The following is a 20,487-nucleotide window of genomic DNA, read 5'->3' as shown; positions in this document are numbered from 1 at the left end:
GCTGAACGTTTTGTCAATGAACATATTTCTTATCCTCGTAATACGCTCGTCGATATTCATCGTCGGCAAAACGATTTCATGTTTACTATGCACAATGATCTCATTCATCGTCCTCGCGGCCACTCCGCCGATATTCGTACTGTGCCGAACGCGCACACTGATCTTAGTTCTCATTTTCGCGGTCGACCCGCCGATATTCGTACTGTGCCGAACGCGCACACTGATCTTAGTTCTCATGTTCGCGGTCAACCCGCCGATATTCGTACTGTGCCGAACGCGCACACTGATCTTAGTTCTCATTTTCGCGGTCGACCCGCCGATATTCGTACTGTGCCGAACGCGCACACTGATCTTAGTTCTCATGTTCGCGGTCAACCCGCCGATATTCGTACTGTGCCGAACGCGCACACTGATCTTAGTTCTCATGTTCGCGGTCAACCCGCCGATATTCGTACTGCGCCGAACGCGCACACCGATCTTCGCTCTCATTCTCGCAATCGATTAATGACTAGTTACCGCCGCCCGGACCGTTTTTCGTTTTCCGAGCACGACGATTCTATTCCCCGGTATCGAGAGCAAGGAGATTTCGCGCTTTCTGGCTATAGTAATCCCGTACATAACCGCAGTAGTATCACTCCTGGCCCTTATCAACCGCGCGATTACGGTCCTTCCGTCCTAATGACACCGGATAGCCCGGCGAACTGTAATAACGACCCCTATCTTGCCTCGGTGAATTCCATGTTAGTCTCCATGAAGCGTAGCATGGACCTCAACACTGTTACAATTGCCAGTTTCGATGGCAACCCGCGAGATTATTACCGGTTCATGAACGAATTCGATAGTGCTTTTGAACCCATAAATGCCAATCCTAGTGAAAGGCACGACGCCCGTACCAAGCTTAACAAGCTGATATCGTACTGTACGGGCGACGCTAAATCTGCACTTGCTGGCTGCAGTGCTAATCGGTATGGCGAGGACGCATACTTACATGCCCGTAACGTCCTACATGATAGCTTTGGCCGAGACTCCTATGTTATTGACGCTTTCATTGATGAATTGATGCATGGGGATGATGTTAACCCTAATGATAATCGTGAACTGGCTGGGGCCTATGATCAGCTTCGGTCGGCAAACCACATCCTCTCGCAACTTGGCGCAATGGCCCAAGTAAATGCACCGGCAGTCTCTGACGCGATAATGAAGCGTTTTCCCCGCCACTTCATACAAAAATTCTCTAGCAAGTATGAAGAAAAGATGGAAAACGGGTACGAGCCGCAGTTTAAAGATTTTGTCGCCTTCGTTGGTAGACAAGCTGGTACGTCAAGAACTCGACTTGGAAAATTCGTGTCGAGCATGCCGTTCGCCAGAGCTACCAAGTTTCCACCTCGAAAGACGCAAATGAATGCAACGTCCGTCGATCGTCCCGTCGCTGTCACTAACGAACCAAGACAAAGCTCTTCACATACGAAGCCAACGCCTCGCTGTCACCTCTGCGACGACTCGCACCCGCTCTACCAATGTGACCTCTTCCACCAGAAGACTCCAGCCGAACGCAAGAAATATATAGAAAAAAAGCCGGTATGTGCCAACTGCCTGGGCTACGGGCACGAAGCCCGTACGTGCAAGTCAGATCGCAAGTGCTACGTCAGCGGCTGCGGAGCGTCGCATCACACCCTACTTCATGGGGGTTTTCAAAATAAAATAACCGCAGACGTCAACACGATGTCATCTTGGCTAAACGGGAAAGTAAATCCCGTGCGGTTATCTGTTGTACCGGTTATAATCACCTCCCCCGATTCAAATGTTAGAGTGGTCACCAACGCATTCCTAGACCCAGGCTGTGGTCATGTTCTGTGCACACACCGCCTGCGTAAAAAATTAAATATTCAGGGTGATCGAATGGTTTGCGAAACGTCGACCGCGGGTGGCGTTTTCGAAGGGGAGGTAGAGGTGATTTCTCTTACTGTGCAAGCCCTTGATCAAAGCACAGTTATCGATATGAAAAATGTGCTCGCGACTTCTCATTTTCCCGATGTGCAAGATCATACGCCGAATGTTGATACTATTTCTAAATGTGATCACCTCAGTCATATTAACATACCGGTTGCCGATACGAATGACGTCGACCTTGTCATAGGAAAAGATTTCCTAATGCAGTACCCAAATACAGAAATCGTCAGGCCCAAAAATGGTCTGCCCGGTGCCGAGCTCTCGGTTTTCGGTTGGTCCCTTGCTGGCGCCGACCGCACCCTTGTCAAATCTGGCTTTAAGCCCAATAGTGTGAATTTTATCGATATGAATTTCGTGCATGCCGAGAATACCATTTTAAACCAATATGAGTCGCCAAAATTGCCAATTTGCTCTAGTTGTAACGCTGATTTTTCGGACGTTTGGGTTGATCCCTATGAATCGCAAAATTCGATCGAAGACGAACAAGCTCTGTCGACTATGAAAGAAACCGCGCACATATTGAACGGCCGTTTCCGAGTCGGTCTTCCATGGAGAACGAAAGAAGTGAAGCTTCCATATAATCATGGAGCTGCCGAGAAATCGCTCGAAAACCAACGCTTGAAATTCCAGAAAGATCCTGAGTTGTTTCGCAAGTATAAAGAAAAAATCGACGAATACCTGTCTCGAGGCTATGCACGGGTAGTCCCGCCCGACCTACTTCCTTCATCCGAAAGGAGTTTTTATCTCATCCATTTCCACACCCGACAACAGAAGATGCGAATCGTATTCGACGCGAGCCGCAAATTCTCGGGCATCAGTTTGAACAGCCAACTGCCCAGCGGGCCTGACGTCAACTCCTCTCTAATTGGAGTACCATGCCGTTTTCGTATGGGCAGGTACGCTTGGGTTGCCGATCTCGCCCAGATGTTCTCGAGAATTCAGACCTATCCGGAAGACTCTGATAGCCTACGCTTCCTCTGGTTTGAAGACAGCAGACTAGATGGAAAAGCGATGGATTACCAGATGACGTCTCATGTCTTCGGAAGCACGTCTTCACCATGCGTTGCTCAATTCTGTCTTCGTCAGATCGTTCTTTTGAACGGCACCAGTGCCGACAAGCCTACGCTTGACTGTATCTTATGTAGCACGTCTTCACCATGCGTTGCTCAATTCTGTCTTCGTCAGATCGTTCTTTTGAACGGCACCAGTGCCGACAAGCCTACGCTTGACTGTATCTTATGTAACACATATGTCGACGACATACTACATCCATCAGACGACCTTGAAACTTCGATCAAAGTCATCGAAGAGCTGCGAACACTTTTCGCTCACTACGGTTTCAACCTTACAAAATTTGCTAGCGGCACGACCGAGATCATATCGTGGATTCCCGAAGACGCCCGTGCTGCCAACCTGGTGGATCTCGACTTCACAAATTCCGGTAACGAACGTACGTTGGGAATTATCTGGAACATGAATGAGGACTCACTTTGCGCCCGCACTAACATCAAACCTAAGCCTTTTACTCGAAGAGGCATCGCCAGCCAGATCGCTCAGATCTACACTCCCTTCGGATATCTAAGCCCGTTCCTGTTACCGGCAAGACTGCTCCTACAGAAAATATCTTGTGACGACCTGGATTGGGACACACCGATCGACGATAGTTTTAAAGCAAAATGGAAAAAATGGGTCGACTCACTCCCAGAACTCGAAAAGCTGTCGTTTCCCAGATGCTACAAGCCGCCTGGTTTCTCGCCAGTGAATATTCAGCTCCATGCATTTGCTGATGCCAGCACACATGGTTATTCTGATTTTGTTACATCCGTTTTGAGGATCCTGACGGACAGGTTCACGTTTCTTTCGTCAGAGGAATCTCCAGAGTCATGCCGAAGAATGCCCCAAGCATTCCCAGGCTGGAACTCATGACTGATTCCTCTGTACCCGTGGTAAATGGCCGAAAGCCATAGTTGAACATTGAACAAACATTTCCGGATGGCCATGGGCTGGTTCGAAAAGTTACTGTGCGTACTCCCACTGGTACTTATAGTCGCGACATCCGCAAGTTGTGTCGTCTTGAGCTTGAATGATTTTGCTCTCTTTTATTGCATGCTCTTTGTATCTTGCCAATCTCGCACCCCACTTGCCAATGTTGTGCTTTTTTCTTTGTACATTGACTTCGCTTACTGGCACTGTGTCAGCGTTCGGTACAATTGCTTTTGTTTTACATGTTTCTTCACTCCCCCATTGTCAAGCTGGAAACCACCATTCCTTCATTTTTTTGTGGCTCACCGATAACCGCCTTTGCAATTACGTTTCGTCACGGGGGCGGCTATGTCACGGTGGCTTTCCGCCCGTATTCTACGGTTCGTTACACATGACTACCTCACAGAACGAGACTAGGCATCGAGCGCACGTGTTCATTCTTTTGTCTGAGAACGTCGCGCAGTTAACAGGGTGGTCTTATCGCTCTTACATTCTAATTGATGTTATTGTAATTTCTCAGAGTATTGCCAGCGTATTTTTTAACGTTATGTTATTGGACCAGACTGATTGACCTTGATTCTACAATACATCGTAACGGGGATATTATTGTGTCTGTGGTCTGGACTTATAACAGTCAGTTGAAGATACTCGAAGTCCGTCATTACTCGCACCGGTACTCTAGTCCGGCTCAAGCTGAGCTGTTTCAATCCCGTGTACAATTGTTTTCGCAGTCCCACGGGACACCTGGTTACACAGTCATCGAAAGGCTGGCTGCTGTCACAGGTCACAACTGCGTGTCGAAAACATGTAAGGTATAGATTCAGCGATTTAGTCGACATCGATTGCTTTGATGACTTGAAATTGACTCGAAAATTGTGCTTCGAGTCACGAGTCAATCGTCATTTCTGAAGCGTCGAGTCAAGTCAAGTCAAGTCATTTTTGCAAAGTGACTCGAGTCAAGTCAAGTCATCCGAAAAGTTGACTCGAGTCTGACTCGAGTCAAGTCATGACTCGAGTCATCCCAACACTGCGGGTTACTGCAGCGTTTCGCGAACAATCCGAACATATCCAAGATACAGTGATTTTTATCGACAGCTATTAGCCTACTTGACGACTCTGAAATTGACTCGTGAATTTTGCTCCGAGTCATGAGTCAATCCACATTCTTGATACGCCGAGTCAAGTCAAGTCATACGAAAAAGGTGACTCGAGTCATCCCAACACTGCAGGAATCTGAAAAATCGCTATTGAATAATGATATAGCATAATATCAATTGTACAGCTGAGCTTAGATACAGTTCTGCTAGGTCAAAATTTGTCTAAATTGTTTACTGAGTCAAAAAATTTTTGACTTCTGCATTTCGTCTGTATCGTAGATTTTGCACTGTCGGTAAACTTATCATTTGATATTTGACAGCTTGTAGCCTACATTACAGGCCTGCCATTGTAAACGGCCAATTGTCTGCTCATTGTGAATCATAAACGGTAAAATAAAACAAATAGGTAGACATGGTGTTATGGTCAACGTACCGCAATATCATAACTGAAGAAAGACTTCTTGTGCCTTGCATGTTCTTATATTAAGAATCGCATGATGCAAAATTGTGATGTAGACAACATTGCCAAGATGAAGCAACACGGTGTGTCACCAACAGTGTACGCACAACTTGAATATTGTTAGCCAACAACTGCTGCCGTTGTATGTATGTATGTATTAATGGGCACAACACAGTGGAGCTTATAGCCTTTTTAGGCCTTATGCTCCACGACACGAAATTTCATAATGTTCAGAGGTCTTTGCTTTTTTGTAATCTTGGGAACGTCCTTCGATCTCTCTCGCAGTCATTCTTTATTCTCTCTCGCTCTCATGCGTCCCCATCGTGGTCATTTACTTCGTTTCCATGCTCGGCCGACGGTCGGCCGAAAGGCCATGACGCATGCGTTGTACATGTCGGCCGTGTTTCCATGAGCAGACGTAACCCAACCGTGACTTGGCCGAACTAGGTGGGCGAAGCGATCGCGATGACGTCTTTGGCTTACTTACTCAGTAACAATTTAATAATAATCAGAAGATTGCGATAAATGACTCGGTAGGAATGAGCCGAAAAGACTTGTAGCGGTCATTCAATCAAATAACACGCTTTGACCTTGAACACGAAATGCATCCAACATGTAAAATGGTCACGATGAACCAATTGCTTAAAACTAACAGAAGATAAAATAAGATGGATAAAAGATGAAAATTGGTGGCATATCTTAGTATGTGGGGGATATAGATATGGGATATCGTGGTCCAATAATTTCGAGCACAGAATAGTAACTTCTCCAGTAGTCTACCGGTACTACTGTTCCGTCGTCGTGATTCAGACATGAACGTCCAGTGTCCTGTCGATTATTTGCTTACCAGGGGAATGTGAATAAGTTCACCTAGTTTGTGGTCAAGCGGTGTAGTTTGTATTGTATCCATGCACCATCGAACGCAAACCTTCGAATTGTGGCAGCAGCGTATGTGATCAGATCGCGAAGATTTCGGTAGCCTACGGGTAATTCGTAGCAGTACCGGTACTACTAAATTCCGTTGCGATCATAATTCTTGGTTTCTCAAGGCGTCCAAGATCCGTCCGAAGTGCAGCCATGGTTAATTTGATACGAAAAGTGTATTGTAAGTAGCGAATACCAATTAGCTAATCGAAGACACAGCGCAAGCATGGCCGAAGGGCTAAGCCGAAGGATTTACTAGATGGCCGACGAGTCGGCCGACGTGGGTGTGCATCACTGTAAATGCGCAACAAAATTCTCTCGTTCATCGGCCGAGTCTCTCGAAAATGGGCATATCGGCCGAGCATGGAAACGAAGTAATTGCTGCCGACTTGTAGCACGGCTCACTTTCATTCTGGGCTTTTCAATGCACTACCGTAGTAGTGAACTGCTGCTGTTGAACGTTCTTTCTCCATTCTTGGAAAATTATTAGTAAGGACGTACACTTTCTACCCAAGAATGTAAAAAAGTATCTCTCGTCGTAATACAACAAATCTTAATTATTTCTACCATAGTACGTATTGTAACTACTGGAATTCTTCATAGGGCCGGATTTCGTTAAAATACTACTTTTTTCATGTAAAAGTTCGTCTGTTTCTAAGCCAAACAGTTTTTTTTCAGGCCAGACTACTTCACTAGGACAGCCAGCTCCAACCAGAAGATAAGTGGTACAATTTTACCATTTTGTGGGAAAACACCTAATTTGCATACGTTAGGTCAGAATTTGGTCACAATTCAGGTGGTTTAGGTCGATAAAAGTCAAAACTTTGTCTTTTTAGGTTAAAATTTTCCTCTTTTAGGTAAAAAAATGGCCCTACAGATTACCGTGAAGGTATGGGCTGCAGATAGTAAGTATATTTATTTCTTTTTCAAATTTCGTAAATGGCACGGCCGCAATGATGCAATGTCGAGACAGAATAGGCCACACTGTTTAGTAGCCACGTCACAATAACTCTGTGCTATCTAACATGATTGACAGGCATACTAACCACAAAATACATACTATTATAATGAAGAATTCAAACAAAAAGTATCATGAACATCACTCTTATTTTGAGCACGGTGGTACAGCGCACGAAACCTGGCAACGCCGGCTGGCGGGACACGATACATAGCTCCGCAATGCTTGAGCCTTTTAGGAAGCCCCGAGCCGTATTCTAATCGTCTCGTCTTTGTAGTGTCTGGATCATCGCACGCCAAGGCAATGTGCCCATTCGGATCAGCTGATTTTCCCCCGATGGGTGCCGTTTCAGCTAGCGAGGAATGGTGATATTGGGCGCGGGAGAATAGTTTATTTTGAGCAACAACAATATGTTGAAAGTGAAATCAATTTCAGCATTGCAAAATGCTTTACTAAGCGTTCTTTTGAAATCTCAAATCAGAGGGCTGGCCGCAAATTAGCCTATATTTTCTTGCCCCACGTGTTGGTGACGCTTGATTTAGTACATTCACATTACTCTCGAAATATATACAGATCATAAAAAGTAAAATTTGGAATTTCAAGTTATATTAAAGTGTTATGCCTATAATACTAATACTTTAATAAAGATTGCACGAGTGATTACGACTGCTCCCATGGCTACTATTGCAGCAGCTATAAACATCAATGCTTTCCAGGCAAGTATGAGAGCCTTGTACTTTGAATAAACACCATGCATAATTCACAGAGACAACGTGCCACAAAGACCGTAATGATTGCCCGTGGTTTTATGAGTGTCGCATGAGGTGTTGTTATCCAACAAGTAACTATACAGATGAGATGAAAAGTCTTGGATACTCATTTTCAAACAACCTAATTTATTTTAGTAAATTCTGGAAAGGGACGGTAATTTCCCACGGTTACACTTGCGAACATGGAGAATGTACAAATGGTAAGTGTAGATAGTGGTGGATAAAGTACTTACGATTCCCCGTTCGAATAATCGTGTTGCAGTTCATAGCCGTGTGGTGCAAAAGCTCGCCGGACTGTGCAGCGGGTTTCTTCTGCCACGGACACGCTTGTCTTCCTGGTAAGTAGGGTGTGCTCAATTACTGGAAAGTCATTTTGGAATTGACGAATAATTTCTGAGCAGGAAATCGCAATACAGTCGGGGATTGCCCTCAGGGTTATTGGTGTGATGCGAATCGCCATTGCAATAACGGTCACATTCCCGATTTCTACAAGGACTACATTGGTTAAAAATGAAGTATGGCGTGAGAAAGGGGACATTATCGGAAATCGCAGTATTCATTTGTAATGCCCATAACATATCGACGTCGCCAGTGTGGTAATGTCGAGGATTTTAAACCCAGACTTAACACTGTCTGGTCACATGAAATTCGTGCCAGACCGAATCTCTGTTGGTTGTGTGCAGGGTTGTAATGACTCGAGTCATGACTCGACTTGAGTCCGACGCGAGTCACGATTTTCTGATGACTCGACTTGACTCGAGTCATTTTCGCAAAATTCGGAAATGACTCGACTCGACTCGAATCAATCTGTGTATTGACTCGACTTGGACTCGAGTCATTGCGCATGACTCGTACCAAGTCATAGAGGTGGCCAAAGTAGTCACCGTCGCTACTCAAGTAGAAGTAGAAGTAACGCCAGAATTTCTACTCAAGTAGAAGTAGGAGTCGTGGTTCACAAGTAAGTAAGTAAGTAGTTATTCTACGCTTATTTTTACCTGATAAACTGAAAACTGTCAAGTAGAAGTAGAAGTAGTCTAGAATCATAACTACTTAAAAAGTATTGTGAGTAGGCAAAATCTACTTCAAGTACTTCAAAAAGTAGAAGTACTTCGTTACTGACCACCTCTGCATATGACTCGATACTCAAACGGCCAAGACCGACATTTCACTGTAATTTCGAAGAATAGTTAAGTTACCACATTATTGGGATTTTGTCCATTGGTACTGGTACTTGAAAATGCGACGAGAAACTGCTAAAAGTGAGGAAAATTAGTATATTATAAATGCGAACCATTTGATATCACCAAGTAGAGTTATAAAAAGTGGGTTAGCAAGAATTTAACTGGAAATTGAGCAGTTAACACACTGACTTGGACTCGGACTCGAGTCACAATACCATGACTCGGACTCGACATTCTGATCGCTGACTTGGACTCGGACTTGACTCGGTGGTGAATTGAAAATGACTCGACTTGACTCGAGTCAAAACTATAAAGTGAGATTGACTTGTGACTCGGAGCCTTGTGACTTGGTTACAACCCTGGTTGTGTGCTTCCGCAAATCTAAAGGATGCAGCTTTAGAACACATATCGAGATAGCCGAAGATTACAATTCCCAATCCCAATGAACACATATTCAACTCCGACGCCACTTTCCTATTTGCAAGTCGCCGACTACCGAAACTATAGTACTCCTGCATCTATAGTATTCTTGTATCCTGATAAATCTGGTTACGTTTTATACTAATTATACTGATTTCACGACTGACAGACCGGCAACGTGTTTTAACGAGGACCGTAACAGTCACACCATAAACTCTCCGGCGGCGAGTTTGAAGGAGGCCCCAATTTATGTCATAGATCAAAATAAGTTAAAGAGATTACGGGGAGATTTATTGAACTTGTGTTCGCGCTTCGTGGGATTTACTGTCGCACCCCCAGACAACATATTACGCATCATCTTTAGAAATAGGTACTTCGGTGGTCATTTTCACCCCCGCTACGAAGCATCGAAACATAATGAAGTTCGTGCCAACATTCATCTCAAATAAGTGCGTTGCCAAATCGATCGGCGTGAGGAAACCTCGACCGAAAATATTTGCCCCATGTGGCCGAAACCATTGTACAAATGTTTATCATCAATAGGCGACTTAATTACCGGCCCTTGCAGTCTGAACCCTATAAATTACAACATGTAACAATGTAATTAGCAATAGCTCTACCGGCAAATCTGATCACTTGAGTTACACAAGGACTGAAAATTAATAGTTAGCCTACATATGAAATTACCAATAGGGTTGACCTAGCGCGGCCAGAAGGTGAATATATCCTTCATCCTACCTTAAGGGCAGTGAAAAGACCAGGCGTAGAAGGGGTCTCTGGGGACGAAGTGAAGCGAAAATTTGCGACATTATCTCCAGTTCAATACAGGTCGACTTGTCGACCAATCGTCGAACATCAGGTTTCTGATAAATAATCGTCGGAAGGAGAGCCTAAAATGCTGACTTTTTATCAATTTTGATGATCATTTATTGTGGACCAATATTGCAGATGTTCATGTGGCGAAAGGGATCATCGTACGCTGGATTGCGGATCTGTTACTATTCAAGATTGCGTGTGTCTCTAAAATAAAATAATGAAGATAAAATAAAGAAGAATTGCGAGTGGCGATATCTTGAGCTTTCCATAGCGTTTCCTCCAACGCAGCGAATGTCATATAATTGGCGAATACGAATTTATTGAGATATGCGTGTTGCGAACCGGTCTAGAAGGATTTCAATACTTCGTGTGACGAATGTCTTGCTATTGCAAAGAGGAGCCAATATTTTATCCCGTATACGTATAAAGATCTGATGTAAGTCAAACATTCAGCTTAGCAGTGTTTAGCAACTGGTAACTAGAAGCGCTTCGCACAGGCAAAGATTTGTCATGCTGATGTAAGATAGTAGTTACGCGAAAAGGATGCAGTTGCGGATGCAGTTGCGGCGAACCAAATCAATGTAATCTCCCATTCAACCTAAACTCAACAGATAGCGGGTCGTGCTGTCTGGGTCATGCTGCCTTGGTCTAAGACTGTCAAGACCATATTTGTGAAGTAGGTGCACTAAAACTAAACTAGCCTCGTGATACAACAGTAATCCACATATTCGTCAGATTCGTCAGTGAGCCTTTAAATATGTAGATTGATTTAAACAAGAATAGCTAAATCAATCACACCAACATGTAACTTACAAATGACAAAGCAACGCTTGAAATGCTGGTATCAAATATCCGCAATTACAATTAGTAATATACCAACATTAGGGTTACCATACGTCCTCTTTTACGAGGATTTGTCCTCTTTGACTTTTTCAAAAGTATCCTCGGAGGACGCCCAAATGTCCTCTTTGTCCGGCGGCTATTTCGGACGCTGAGCCGGAAAGTCGACCTTTTTTTAGTCAACCGACTGATAATATGAAAGAAAAACTGTATTTTGGGAGCTGAGCGAGAAAGTTGACCGTTTTTTAGTCAACTGACCACGAAGTGCAAAAAAGTTATAATATTTTCACGATTTTCCTCCGGTATTGCGAGTCTGAAAATTTTAAAAAAGTGTCCTCTTTTCAGATTTACAAAATATGGTAACCCTAACCAACATGTAATAGAACCACATGAAATCAAAGACGTAGGATACGAATTACTTCCTATAAAGGCGACATGACGGAATGCGGTCTTGAAATGACAGGGGGTTCCGTTATGGTAGCTCGACGTCCAGGACAATTCCAAAGTAGTATGGTAGCTCGACGTCCCGGACAATGCCAAAGTAGTAAACAACATTACTATTCGTTAGCAGATAGCCGTGAAGATTTTCAATATCTGTATGCCCATTACGTATTGTATCTTTTGACACGGCTTATTTCTCTTACACTCAAGGCAGTTTATTACCATGTGTTTCTGCGCGGCAGTCTGAATCATGCTCTGTGGATGATAGACGCAGAAGCCTCTCTATGGGTTATCTACGGATGCTGATCGTTGCAATTCATACACGTATTCCATGACCACGCTGAAGAAGGATTCGAATGAAGATGTAGCTGCCAACTAGTGTAGCAACAGAAACATACAACTTGATGAAGATAGCAGGCACTGTACAGCAACAGCAGCATACAACTTGATGAAGATAGCTGACTCTTTATTCAGCAACTGCAACATACGACCGAACGAACGCAATAACGTAGGACGAAAGTAAGGAACCAAGATACGAAGACGAGTAACATTTACAATTAATTTTACGACAACTTAAATAACCAATAATTGGTGGTTTGCAGACTATTACAGTGGTAGGAACCAGGGCTTTGGAGCCGGAGCCGGAGCCCGGAGCCGGAGCCCCGGAGCCGTGCATTTTCACCGGAGCTGGAGCCGGAGCCGGAGCTCTACCTAAAATTTAGCCGGAGCCGGAGCTGGAGCCCGTTATTTGAGGAGTAGCTCCGGCTCCGACATATTTCATAGGATGCTATTATATATGCAACAACCACATCTGCTGATTCATCATAATTGAACACCAGGCCTGAATTTTAATGCTATGCACACTTGCACAGCAATGGCACGGAGTAGCCTAAATTGCGTTCTAGTGCAACTATGATGTTGTCGACAATTGACAAATATTCAGTATGAAGTCACAAGCCGGCACGGCGGCACCTATATGTATTTGTTGCTACATTGGATGTTACTGACGGCTGACGGACTCTAGATTACTATAGATAACTAACCTATTAGTAGATTAGTAATCTATATAGACCAGGAATGGCCAACCTTTTCTGCTAAAGGGGCACATGCAATTGACGAACGAGTGCGCGGTTCACTAGCCACGCCAAGCGGGTAAAATTTTCTAAGTTTATAAATAAACTAGGTGAGTATTGCGGGTCTATTGTATACTACCCGCTAGGCTCAGTTTGCAAGGACACGACTATTCGGCGTCTGGACACATCGATATCGAAGGTCTCAGATAATATGCGACACTTATTTTGTGCCTACATTTCACCGTCGACGATTTTTATGCGAGCTCAAACGCCAAAAGACTTTCTTCCGTAATTGCGAATAGACTCAATCGGGCTAATTAGGCGTTTTTTTTCATTTTCAGTAGGGGGTAGGCTACCAAGCAAGAAATCGTGTGACAATTAAACACGCGAAGCGTGAAGAAAAATTTCGCTACTATTTTAGTTTATTGTAATGTACGACGATTTACTGAAAATGTGACTGGACCCTGGATCTGCCAATGCGTCGGAATTGATATTTTAGTCATCAACATTCCAAGTGTCGCAGCCAGAATTGTAATTTTTGTTTTGCATTGCAAGTTCACAATCTGAGCAATTCATTTTCCATAATATAATAAGACATTACCTCACGGGCCACGCAAAACCCTCTCGCGGGCCACATTTGCGGGCCACCCCTGATATAGACAGGACCATTTGATAATTTCAGAGCCGGAGCCGGAGCTGGATCCGGAGCAGTGGTTACAATGCGGCTCCGGAGCTGGAGCCGGAGCTAATGTATGATAAAAGAGAGCGCCGGAGCTGGAGCACTTTAAATTTCCGGCTGCTCCAAAGCCCTGGTCGGAACAGCCTATCTTAAAAGGCTTGAAAACAAATAATTACTAAAACACCATGTTTCTAACGTTCTGTAATCGTTGCTGCTGTCTGGTAGAATGAAATCTGTCAGTTTCGGGTGCTGAAAAGTTGGCGATTGAAATTTAACACTGCAAAATGACCTCCCCCTCAAATCCCACCAGACTGCAGCAAACGTTTGGTGCCTTGTTGACACGGAAAAGTACATTTGTGTAAGAGCAGCAGCTATAAAGGTGACAAACGTGTTTGGTTCAACTTATCGTTGTGAATCAATCAGCCTTTTCGGACATGAACTTCATCAATAACAGACATAGAACATGCCTCAGTAATGCAGATCTGGAACACTCACTCAGAGTTGCAGTGTCAAGTTACATACCAGAGTACAGCACACTAGTTGATAAAATGCAATGCCAGGCTTCCAATTGACTGATATAGAAATAGATAACATGACGGAAAATAAGTGTGACATACATTTAAAAATTCGAGTTGACTATTGTTGTATAATATATACAATCATAGTGCGCCGTAATTCATTAATTCTTGCCTCAATCAGTAACCAGGAAGTATCTCTTGCTGGCAAAAGGGTTGGTGACCCCTGCTGTACAGCAGTGGCGGCTCGTCCTATAGGGCAACTGGGGCATTGCCCCACCTAAAATTCTGTTCAATAACAATTTAACCATTTATAGACGCACAGCAATCAATGTATATCGAGATCACAGCGAAACCCGCGTTCTTCTTGTGCTTTCGCTTGCAAATGCCCATACATAGCGAAGTCTCTGCGAAAATCGAATTCTCTTCTGTGTTTTCGCTTTGTGAATGCCTAGCCGGGGTTTGCCCCGGTAGCGCTCATAACAATCTTTAACTATATATTCTCTCAAAGCCGCGCACAATAAAGAAACGGTGATTTACTCTCTCCTATTCGTAAAATGGCGGAGCAACCGGGGCAAATATGCCTGGTCGCCCCTAAGGTGTGATGTAACAATCGTATCTATAGTTGAACTCGGTTACCGTAATATGCGTTGAGTCGACCTTTGCTGCTATATGTCGATTTTGACGGTGTTTCGCACCATAATAATTCTTGAAACTTGGTATGATATGTCGTGAAGGTAGTATTTAACACTGCTCCAAGTTTCAGGCTTGCTACTTAAAGATAAGGGTAGTAATACCGTTTCCGAAGTTCAGTGTGTGCTGATCTGTCATGTACAATGTACTTGTACAATGTACATAGTACAGCAAACAGATTTTACTCAAAAGCCGGTATTGGTCTCCATTGATTTTGACGATGTTCTATACCGAGATCGGTCATGACATTTGGCACGGTAAGTGTTAGTATCGACCGCTGTAACAAGTTTTAAGTTTGTCACTGAACTATGTGGGTGGTTTTTTCGTTTCCAAAGTCGAGTAAGAGCTGACTCTTCATTTATCGCTAACAAATTTACGCAAAAGCCGTTATTGGTCTCTATTGATGTTAACGATGTTCCATACCTAGATCTGTCATGAGCTTTTGCACGGTATGTCTTGATTTTAGTATCGAACGCGGTGCCAAGTCTTAAAGTTGATACTCAATGATTGAGGCAGTTATTTCGTTTTCGAGGTCGAGTATGGTAGAGATGCTCGCTGATCTGATACTTAGCCTACCTACGTCATTGCGGATCTCACGCAAAAGCCGGTGTCGGTCCGTGCTAATCTATAGTCTGCGTTCCATAACGAGATCGGTGATGATATTTCCAATGGTATATCTCGATGATCGCATGAAACAGCTAACCAAGATTCTCGGTTTGCATTCAAATATTCACATAATTTTATGTTCGCCAATGTCCATTTCACTGTGAAATTGTGGCCTTCAAACCATTTGCTTACAATCCCCTGTCAAATGCGATAGCTATTTCATTTTCGATGTCGGCTAACAGCTGATCATTCGATCAGCCTATTCCTCGATCTATTTTACTCAAAGTTCGGTGTTCGTCTGTTTGTATTGATTTTGACAGTGTACCATACCGGAATGGGTTATGAGATTGCGTATGCTACTTCTCGATGATTTCTTGTAACAGTATACTAAGTTTACGGCTTTTATTCATGTATTTATTGATTAATATATTTTCCAACGGCGATTTCGCAGCAGACTTATAGACAGTAAGCAGTATGTGTTGTGTCACAGTCTCCAGTTTCAAGGCCACAATTTCCCATGTTGTTCCGAGACCGAAGTTCCGAGGCTGCTGTCCTTAGTTCTTCAAAAACCATTCAAATTGATGTTCTGGATTCAATATGACAGGCCCAATCTATGAGATAACAATTGCGTATGTGTCCGAACTCGTTGACCTTTCCAGTTAGGCTTACGCAATCTCTCGAGTTCTAGTCATTGGAATTAGTCAGGTCAAGTCAAGTTGCGAACATGAATCGTATTGAATCTTTGCTCCGTACGTAGTTTACGCAGTTGCCTTTAGAGCGAAAATGAGAGGTCTAGAAGTTGTCCAGTCTATTGATCCAATCGTACGCCGGGTGCCTCCGCTTTGGTTGCCTATTATCACCTGGTCGTAACCAGAGATGGCCACAGTCCGGTTCAGGAGCCGGAGCAGGATTTCAATGTTTTTTTACCTGGCCGGACTGGATCCAGATTTTGAATTTGGGGTGACGGTCGGATTTTAGCCGGATTTTTTTGCTGTGATATGATTAATTAGCATTGTTCTGGCAGGATTTTTTCGGATTCCGAACTGGACATTCACCAGCCGGATTTCTTTGGACTCTGAATTTCCAATTGCCAGCCGGATCCGGATAGATTCGGATCCCGAAATTTTGGAATCCGCCCATCTCTGGTCGTAACCACCAGCTCAGTGGTCGTAACACACCAGGATCGTGTACGAAACACTTTCGGACGGGCGTAGAAAAATTAGGGTCTATCGATTTGCGTAATCTCTAACTCTACCATGAAATCATAACGCATGCTACTAAGGATGACCTGATACTTGATTCGTGGCATAGGGACGATTCTTAGTTCACGTACATTTTGTAAAATAATCCTTTGATTAAAAATAAATAAATAAAACATTTGTTACCTCACTTCAAGTCACGGCTCACCGGCAAACCTCTCGCGGCACCTACGTTAAAATCACTGTTGTGGGGAAATTCATGTGACCATCATATAGTTACTTTTTTACGTTGGAAAACGCCATTGTGACGTCATGTTGATAAAAGTCGCTCGCAGCCCTTGCCCCACCACCCGATATTGTCACGAGCCGCCACTGCTGTACAGTCTACACATAATTAATTTATAGTGTGTTGGCGCCCGTCAATATGCAATTTGAACTAACGAATTGGTTCCCAAATGTTTGTGAGATTTTACCTAAACTTTTAACTACGCTTGGCGCGATTCAGGGTTACTTGGATATTTTGTTTTTATTATAATATTTTAACCTGAACCCCACCATACAAATGCTAACCGCAGAGCAAACTGATGCACCCCCTAAAATAAAGGAATACCAAGTACGAATCGTGCGCGTCCCACGAATGTATAGGTTTATGTGGGATGTTTGGGCAATTCCAATATATATTTCGTCTATGCATTGCATACGATCCTGATGGCGGACCAAAAAAATAAGAACATGCAAGAAAGTGATTCATAAAAACCAGAAGATGCATAATCATTAATTTTGTGCCCAGGATTTGAAAATGCGCCTATTCTATCAGCTCTACTGGCTAATCTGATCACGTGGGCTGAGAATGGATGAATATTCGACCGCAATATATGAAACAACCAATATTGTCGACGAAATTAATTTTCCAGGTGGAATATTTTTCCTGCACTGCGCGTCTAGAAAAGGAATCCAGATCAATTTTCCTATAGCATATATTCTCGCGATTTGGGTGCATGTATATTGTATAGTAACTCTATGCCATATGGGTTGTGTTCTGCGTCTACAATTAGAAATTATGTAAGTTTATCTACAAAAATCAGTGATGGTACGAAACACCACAAGGGCTCTCCGCTGTGTGAAGTTCCCAGTATAACCAATTTGATAGGAGCATATGACGTCCAGATGGGACATGACGAGTCTCCGCTGGAATGTGGCCTACGCCAGGGGTGGGCAAACTACGGCCCGCGGGCCGCATGCGGCCCGCAACACCGTTCTGTGCGGCCCGCGAGAGTCTAAAGAAACTTTTTAAAAATATTGATAAAATGCGTACAAAAAATCGAATTAATGCAGGGACTTGATTAAACTTCTCAGTATATTTCACCATGATAATTCTAAGACAGAGTTCTCAAACTGGTGGGCACGACCCCCGTGGGGACGTGAAAGCATCTGGATGGGGGCGCGAAGCTGAGCTCAACTCAAAAAAGTTTTCGCGCTTTGCGCGATTTACCTCCAATTCATAGCTATTGCTCTATATTTAGTATGAATTGCATATTTTAAAATCTCTCATCCACAGTCGTAACCCTCCATGCCATCAAACTACCCGTTAGGTTTGCTAGCATCCTGGTTGCGTTTTGTGATATGACGATAAGGGGGCGCGAAATCATTCACCATCATAAGGAGGGGGCGTGTCTTAAAAAGTTTGAGATCCACTGATCTAAGGTAAAATACTTAATATCACAGCGGGATAGCTGCAACGAGATTGACATACTTTGTATCACCAGTGCGATTTCAGATTAGCCACTCCATTTTTAATTACTTCAGTGATGTGCTTATAAAAAATTATTCGGGCGTCTCTTAGGTAAAATGGGGGTATTTATATTTTATCTACGTTCTACACATATAGTAGAAGCGTGTTTGAAGCTAACATGGTTATGATGCTGTCAGCATTGTGTGTCCTGGAACGGAACCAAAAGTGGAATTAGTAAATCTATGAACAGATCGCTGCTCACAGATTTAAATTTCAATCCTGTTCTAAGAATCGGGCCGACCGAGTTTCATCTCTATAGTTTTAACAAATTGGTTATTGAGGTCCGCCAGCCTATGAAATCTCGCCACTATATGTTTCTGACGCGTGTGTGTCAAAGCAATGTTTGGCTTGTTTTAAATAAGCACATATATTATCTCCATGTCCTCACTATATAATCAAATATCAATATTGCGTTTTGGCTTATAATCCCAATTTTATATAGTGCGGCCCGCGAATGAATTCAGATGTTGAATGCGGCCCGCGAGCTCAAAAGTTTGCCCACCCCTGCCCTACGCTATCTATGTAATTGAAATACGGCCGTGAATAGCAAAAAGGTTGAACAGTGAACGCCTCGGATTACGCCTACTGCACGGAATCCGTGTTGCTACTATGTTACCGGGGGTGCACGAGTTTCAAGTAAACGTTAAAAGATTGTAACACGACGAAAAAGGCGGAGGAGCACTGTATTAAAACAAAAATGTAAAAAAAATTGTGACGTCATAGTCGATTGATACTGGCCATTGAAAATGTAGGGTAAATATAGCTCCTTTGACGAAATAGGCTTCCAACCCTAGTCATACTGTCATATACGGACCAAAAATATGCTGAACCAGGACTGAGTCATGCAGCATTTTTACGGTAGGCGCTTATCATCATCAGAACACTCATTCCCTACCAATGATCTACCTACTATAACTGATGAGACGACTGTTTCGAGGGTTCCAACCATTCCATATCGTATGCGTCGGTTATATCGGGTGTGAATCGCCCGTAAGCTCATATTGCATGTTTTTTTGGAAAGTATTTACACAATTATGGCACAATTATACAACTTTAAAATAATTTAAAAGGCCCAAACAGAGTGTTTTAAACAACCACCTACCGATAACGATGTGCGACGTGCGTCCGAGCAGATATGGCAAAGCGATTCTTGGCAAGCGAGAGAAGCTTTATCTCACGATCTCCATTGACATGGCTACCTCCTGCAGAGATTCGTTCTGACAGGCTCTCACGCGACCCCCTTTCGAACTATTCGACCGCTAAACTGACACTTCGCAGACGAAAGACCAGAGTTAGTCCATGTCCTTACGTACATATTTAACATATATTTGTCCTTGCTTCACGGTCACATACAATAATATAAACACATTGTAACTGCCATGAAGCACGTCGGCTAAAATCGAGCTAAGAGCATTCCACCGATGCATCTTCGCTGTGAGAGCAATCATGTACACCCCACGATGATTTCGAGCACGCGGAAAGATCACTTTCGCTACCACTGCATTCAACCTGATCAAGCCAAATCTCCCCGCTGCCAACGCCATATTTGGCTTGATGTGGTGCGCCGGTTACTCCGCCATATCCAAGCATTCTGCAAACCACTTCCCCGTCGTTCACATCCCAACTGTCGTCGCATATTGTACCCCACATGCCATTGTGTCTTATTTCCACACGGCCACTTCTGCTGCCACCACCGACGAGACGAATGTGTTGGTATACTGGAATATAATCAATGAAAGACATGACGCTTGTCATCCAGGTATCTGAATCGGGCAATTACTAGGTGACGTGGGCCGTAAGACAACGTCCATGGATCTTTTATGAACTGGTACAAATATAGGTACTAAACAGTAATTATCCTTGTGTCAGTTCATTTAAGACCTCTATGTGTGGTGTAGTTACTGCGTAGTAAAGAAGTGCTTCCGCATTTGGTATATTCAAGTGGAATTAAATATTATCAGTTACTACGCTGTACTGGTTTACTTCCGCTACTAATCACGTGGTGTTGGTTATAGAGTACCGGTCCGTGACGACATTACTGCCGGTCCGTCAGGTATATTACAATTCTATATCCTAATTTCAAGATGAGA

General features: G+C 43.5%; 2 protein-coding genes and 1 long non-coding RNA gene across 3 annotated transcripts in view; 1 reads left to right on the top strand and 2 right to left on the bottom strand.

The window, feature by feature from the left end:
* Positions 1-20,487, top strand: part of LOC145442848 (bystin-like) — a 360,604-nt gene that overhangs the window by 11,279 nt on the left and 328,838 nt on the right. The window lies entirely within an intron of this gene.
* Positions 1-20,487, bottom strand: part of LOC145443014 (uncharacterized) — a 301,527-nt gene that overhangs the window by 176,144 nt on the left and 104,896 nt on the right. The gene's annotated exons all lie outside the window — the stretch shown is intronic.
* Positions 19,703-20,487, bottom strand: part of LOC145442821 (uncharacterized) — a 42,291-nt gene continuing 41,506 nt past the window's right edge. Inside the window, exon 5 of the mRNA XM_080320836.1 lies at positions 19,703-20,115. Coding sequence (XP_080176962.1) covers positions 19,802-20,115 — 314 coding nt within the window. The 3' untranslated portion in view covers positions 19,703-19,801. The remainder of the gene's footprint in view (positions 20,116-20,487) is intronic.

Source organism: Botryllus schlosseri, chromosome 7 (assembly GCF_051294905.1).
Source record: "Botryllus schlosseri isolate E-star chromosome 7, Bs_hap1, whole genome shotgun sequence".
Classification (NCBI taxonomy): domain Eukaryota; kingdom Metazoa; phylum Chordata; class Ascidiacea; order Stolidobranchia; family Styelidae; genus Botryllus; species Botryllus schlosseri.
The sequence above is the reverse complement of the archived record's forward strand: the minus strand, read 5'-3'. Positions and strand labels throughout refer to the sequence as shown.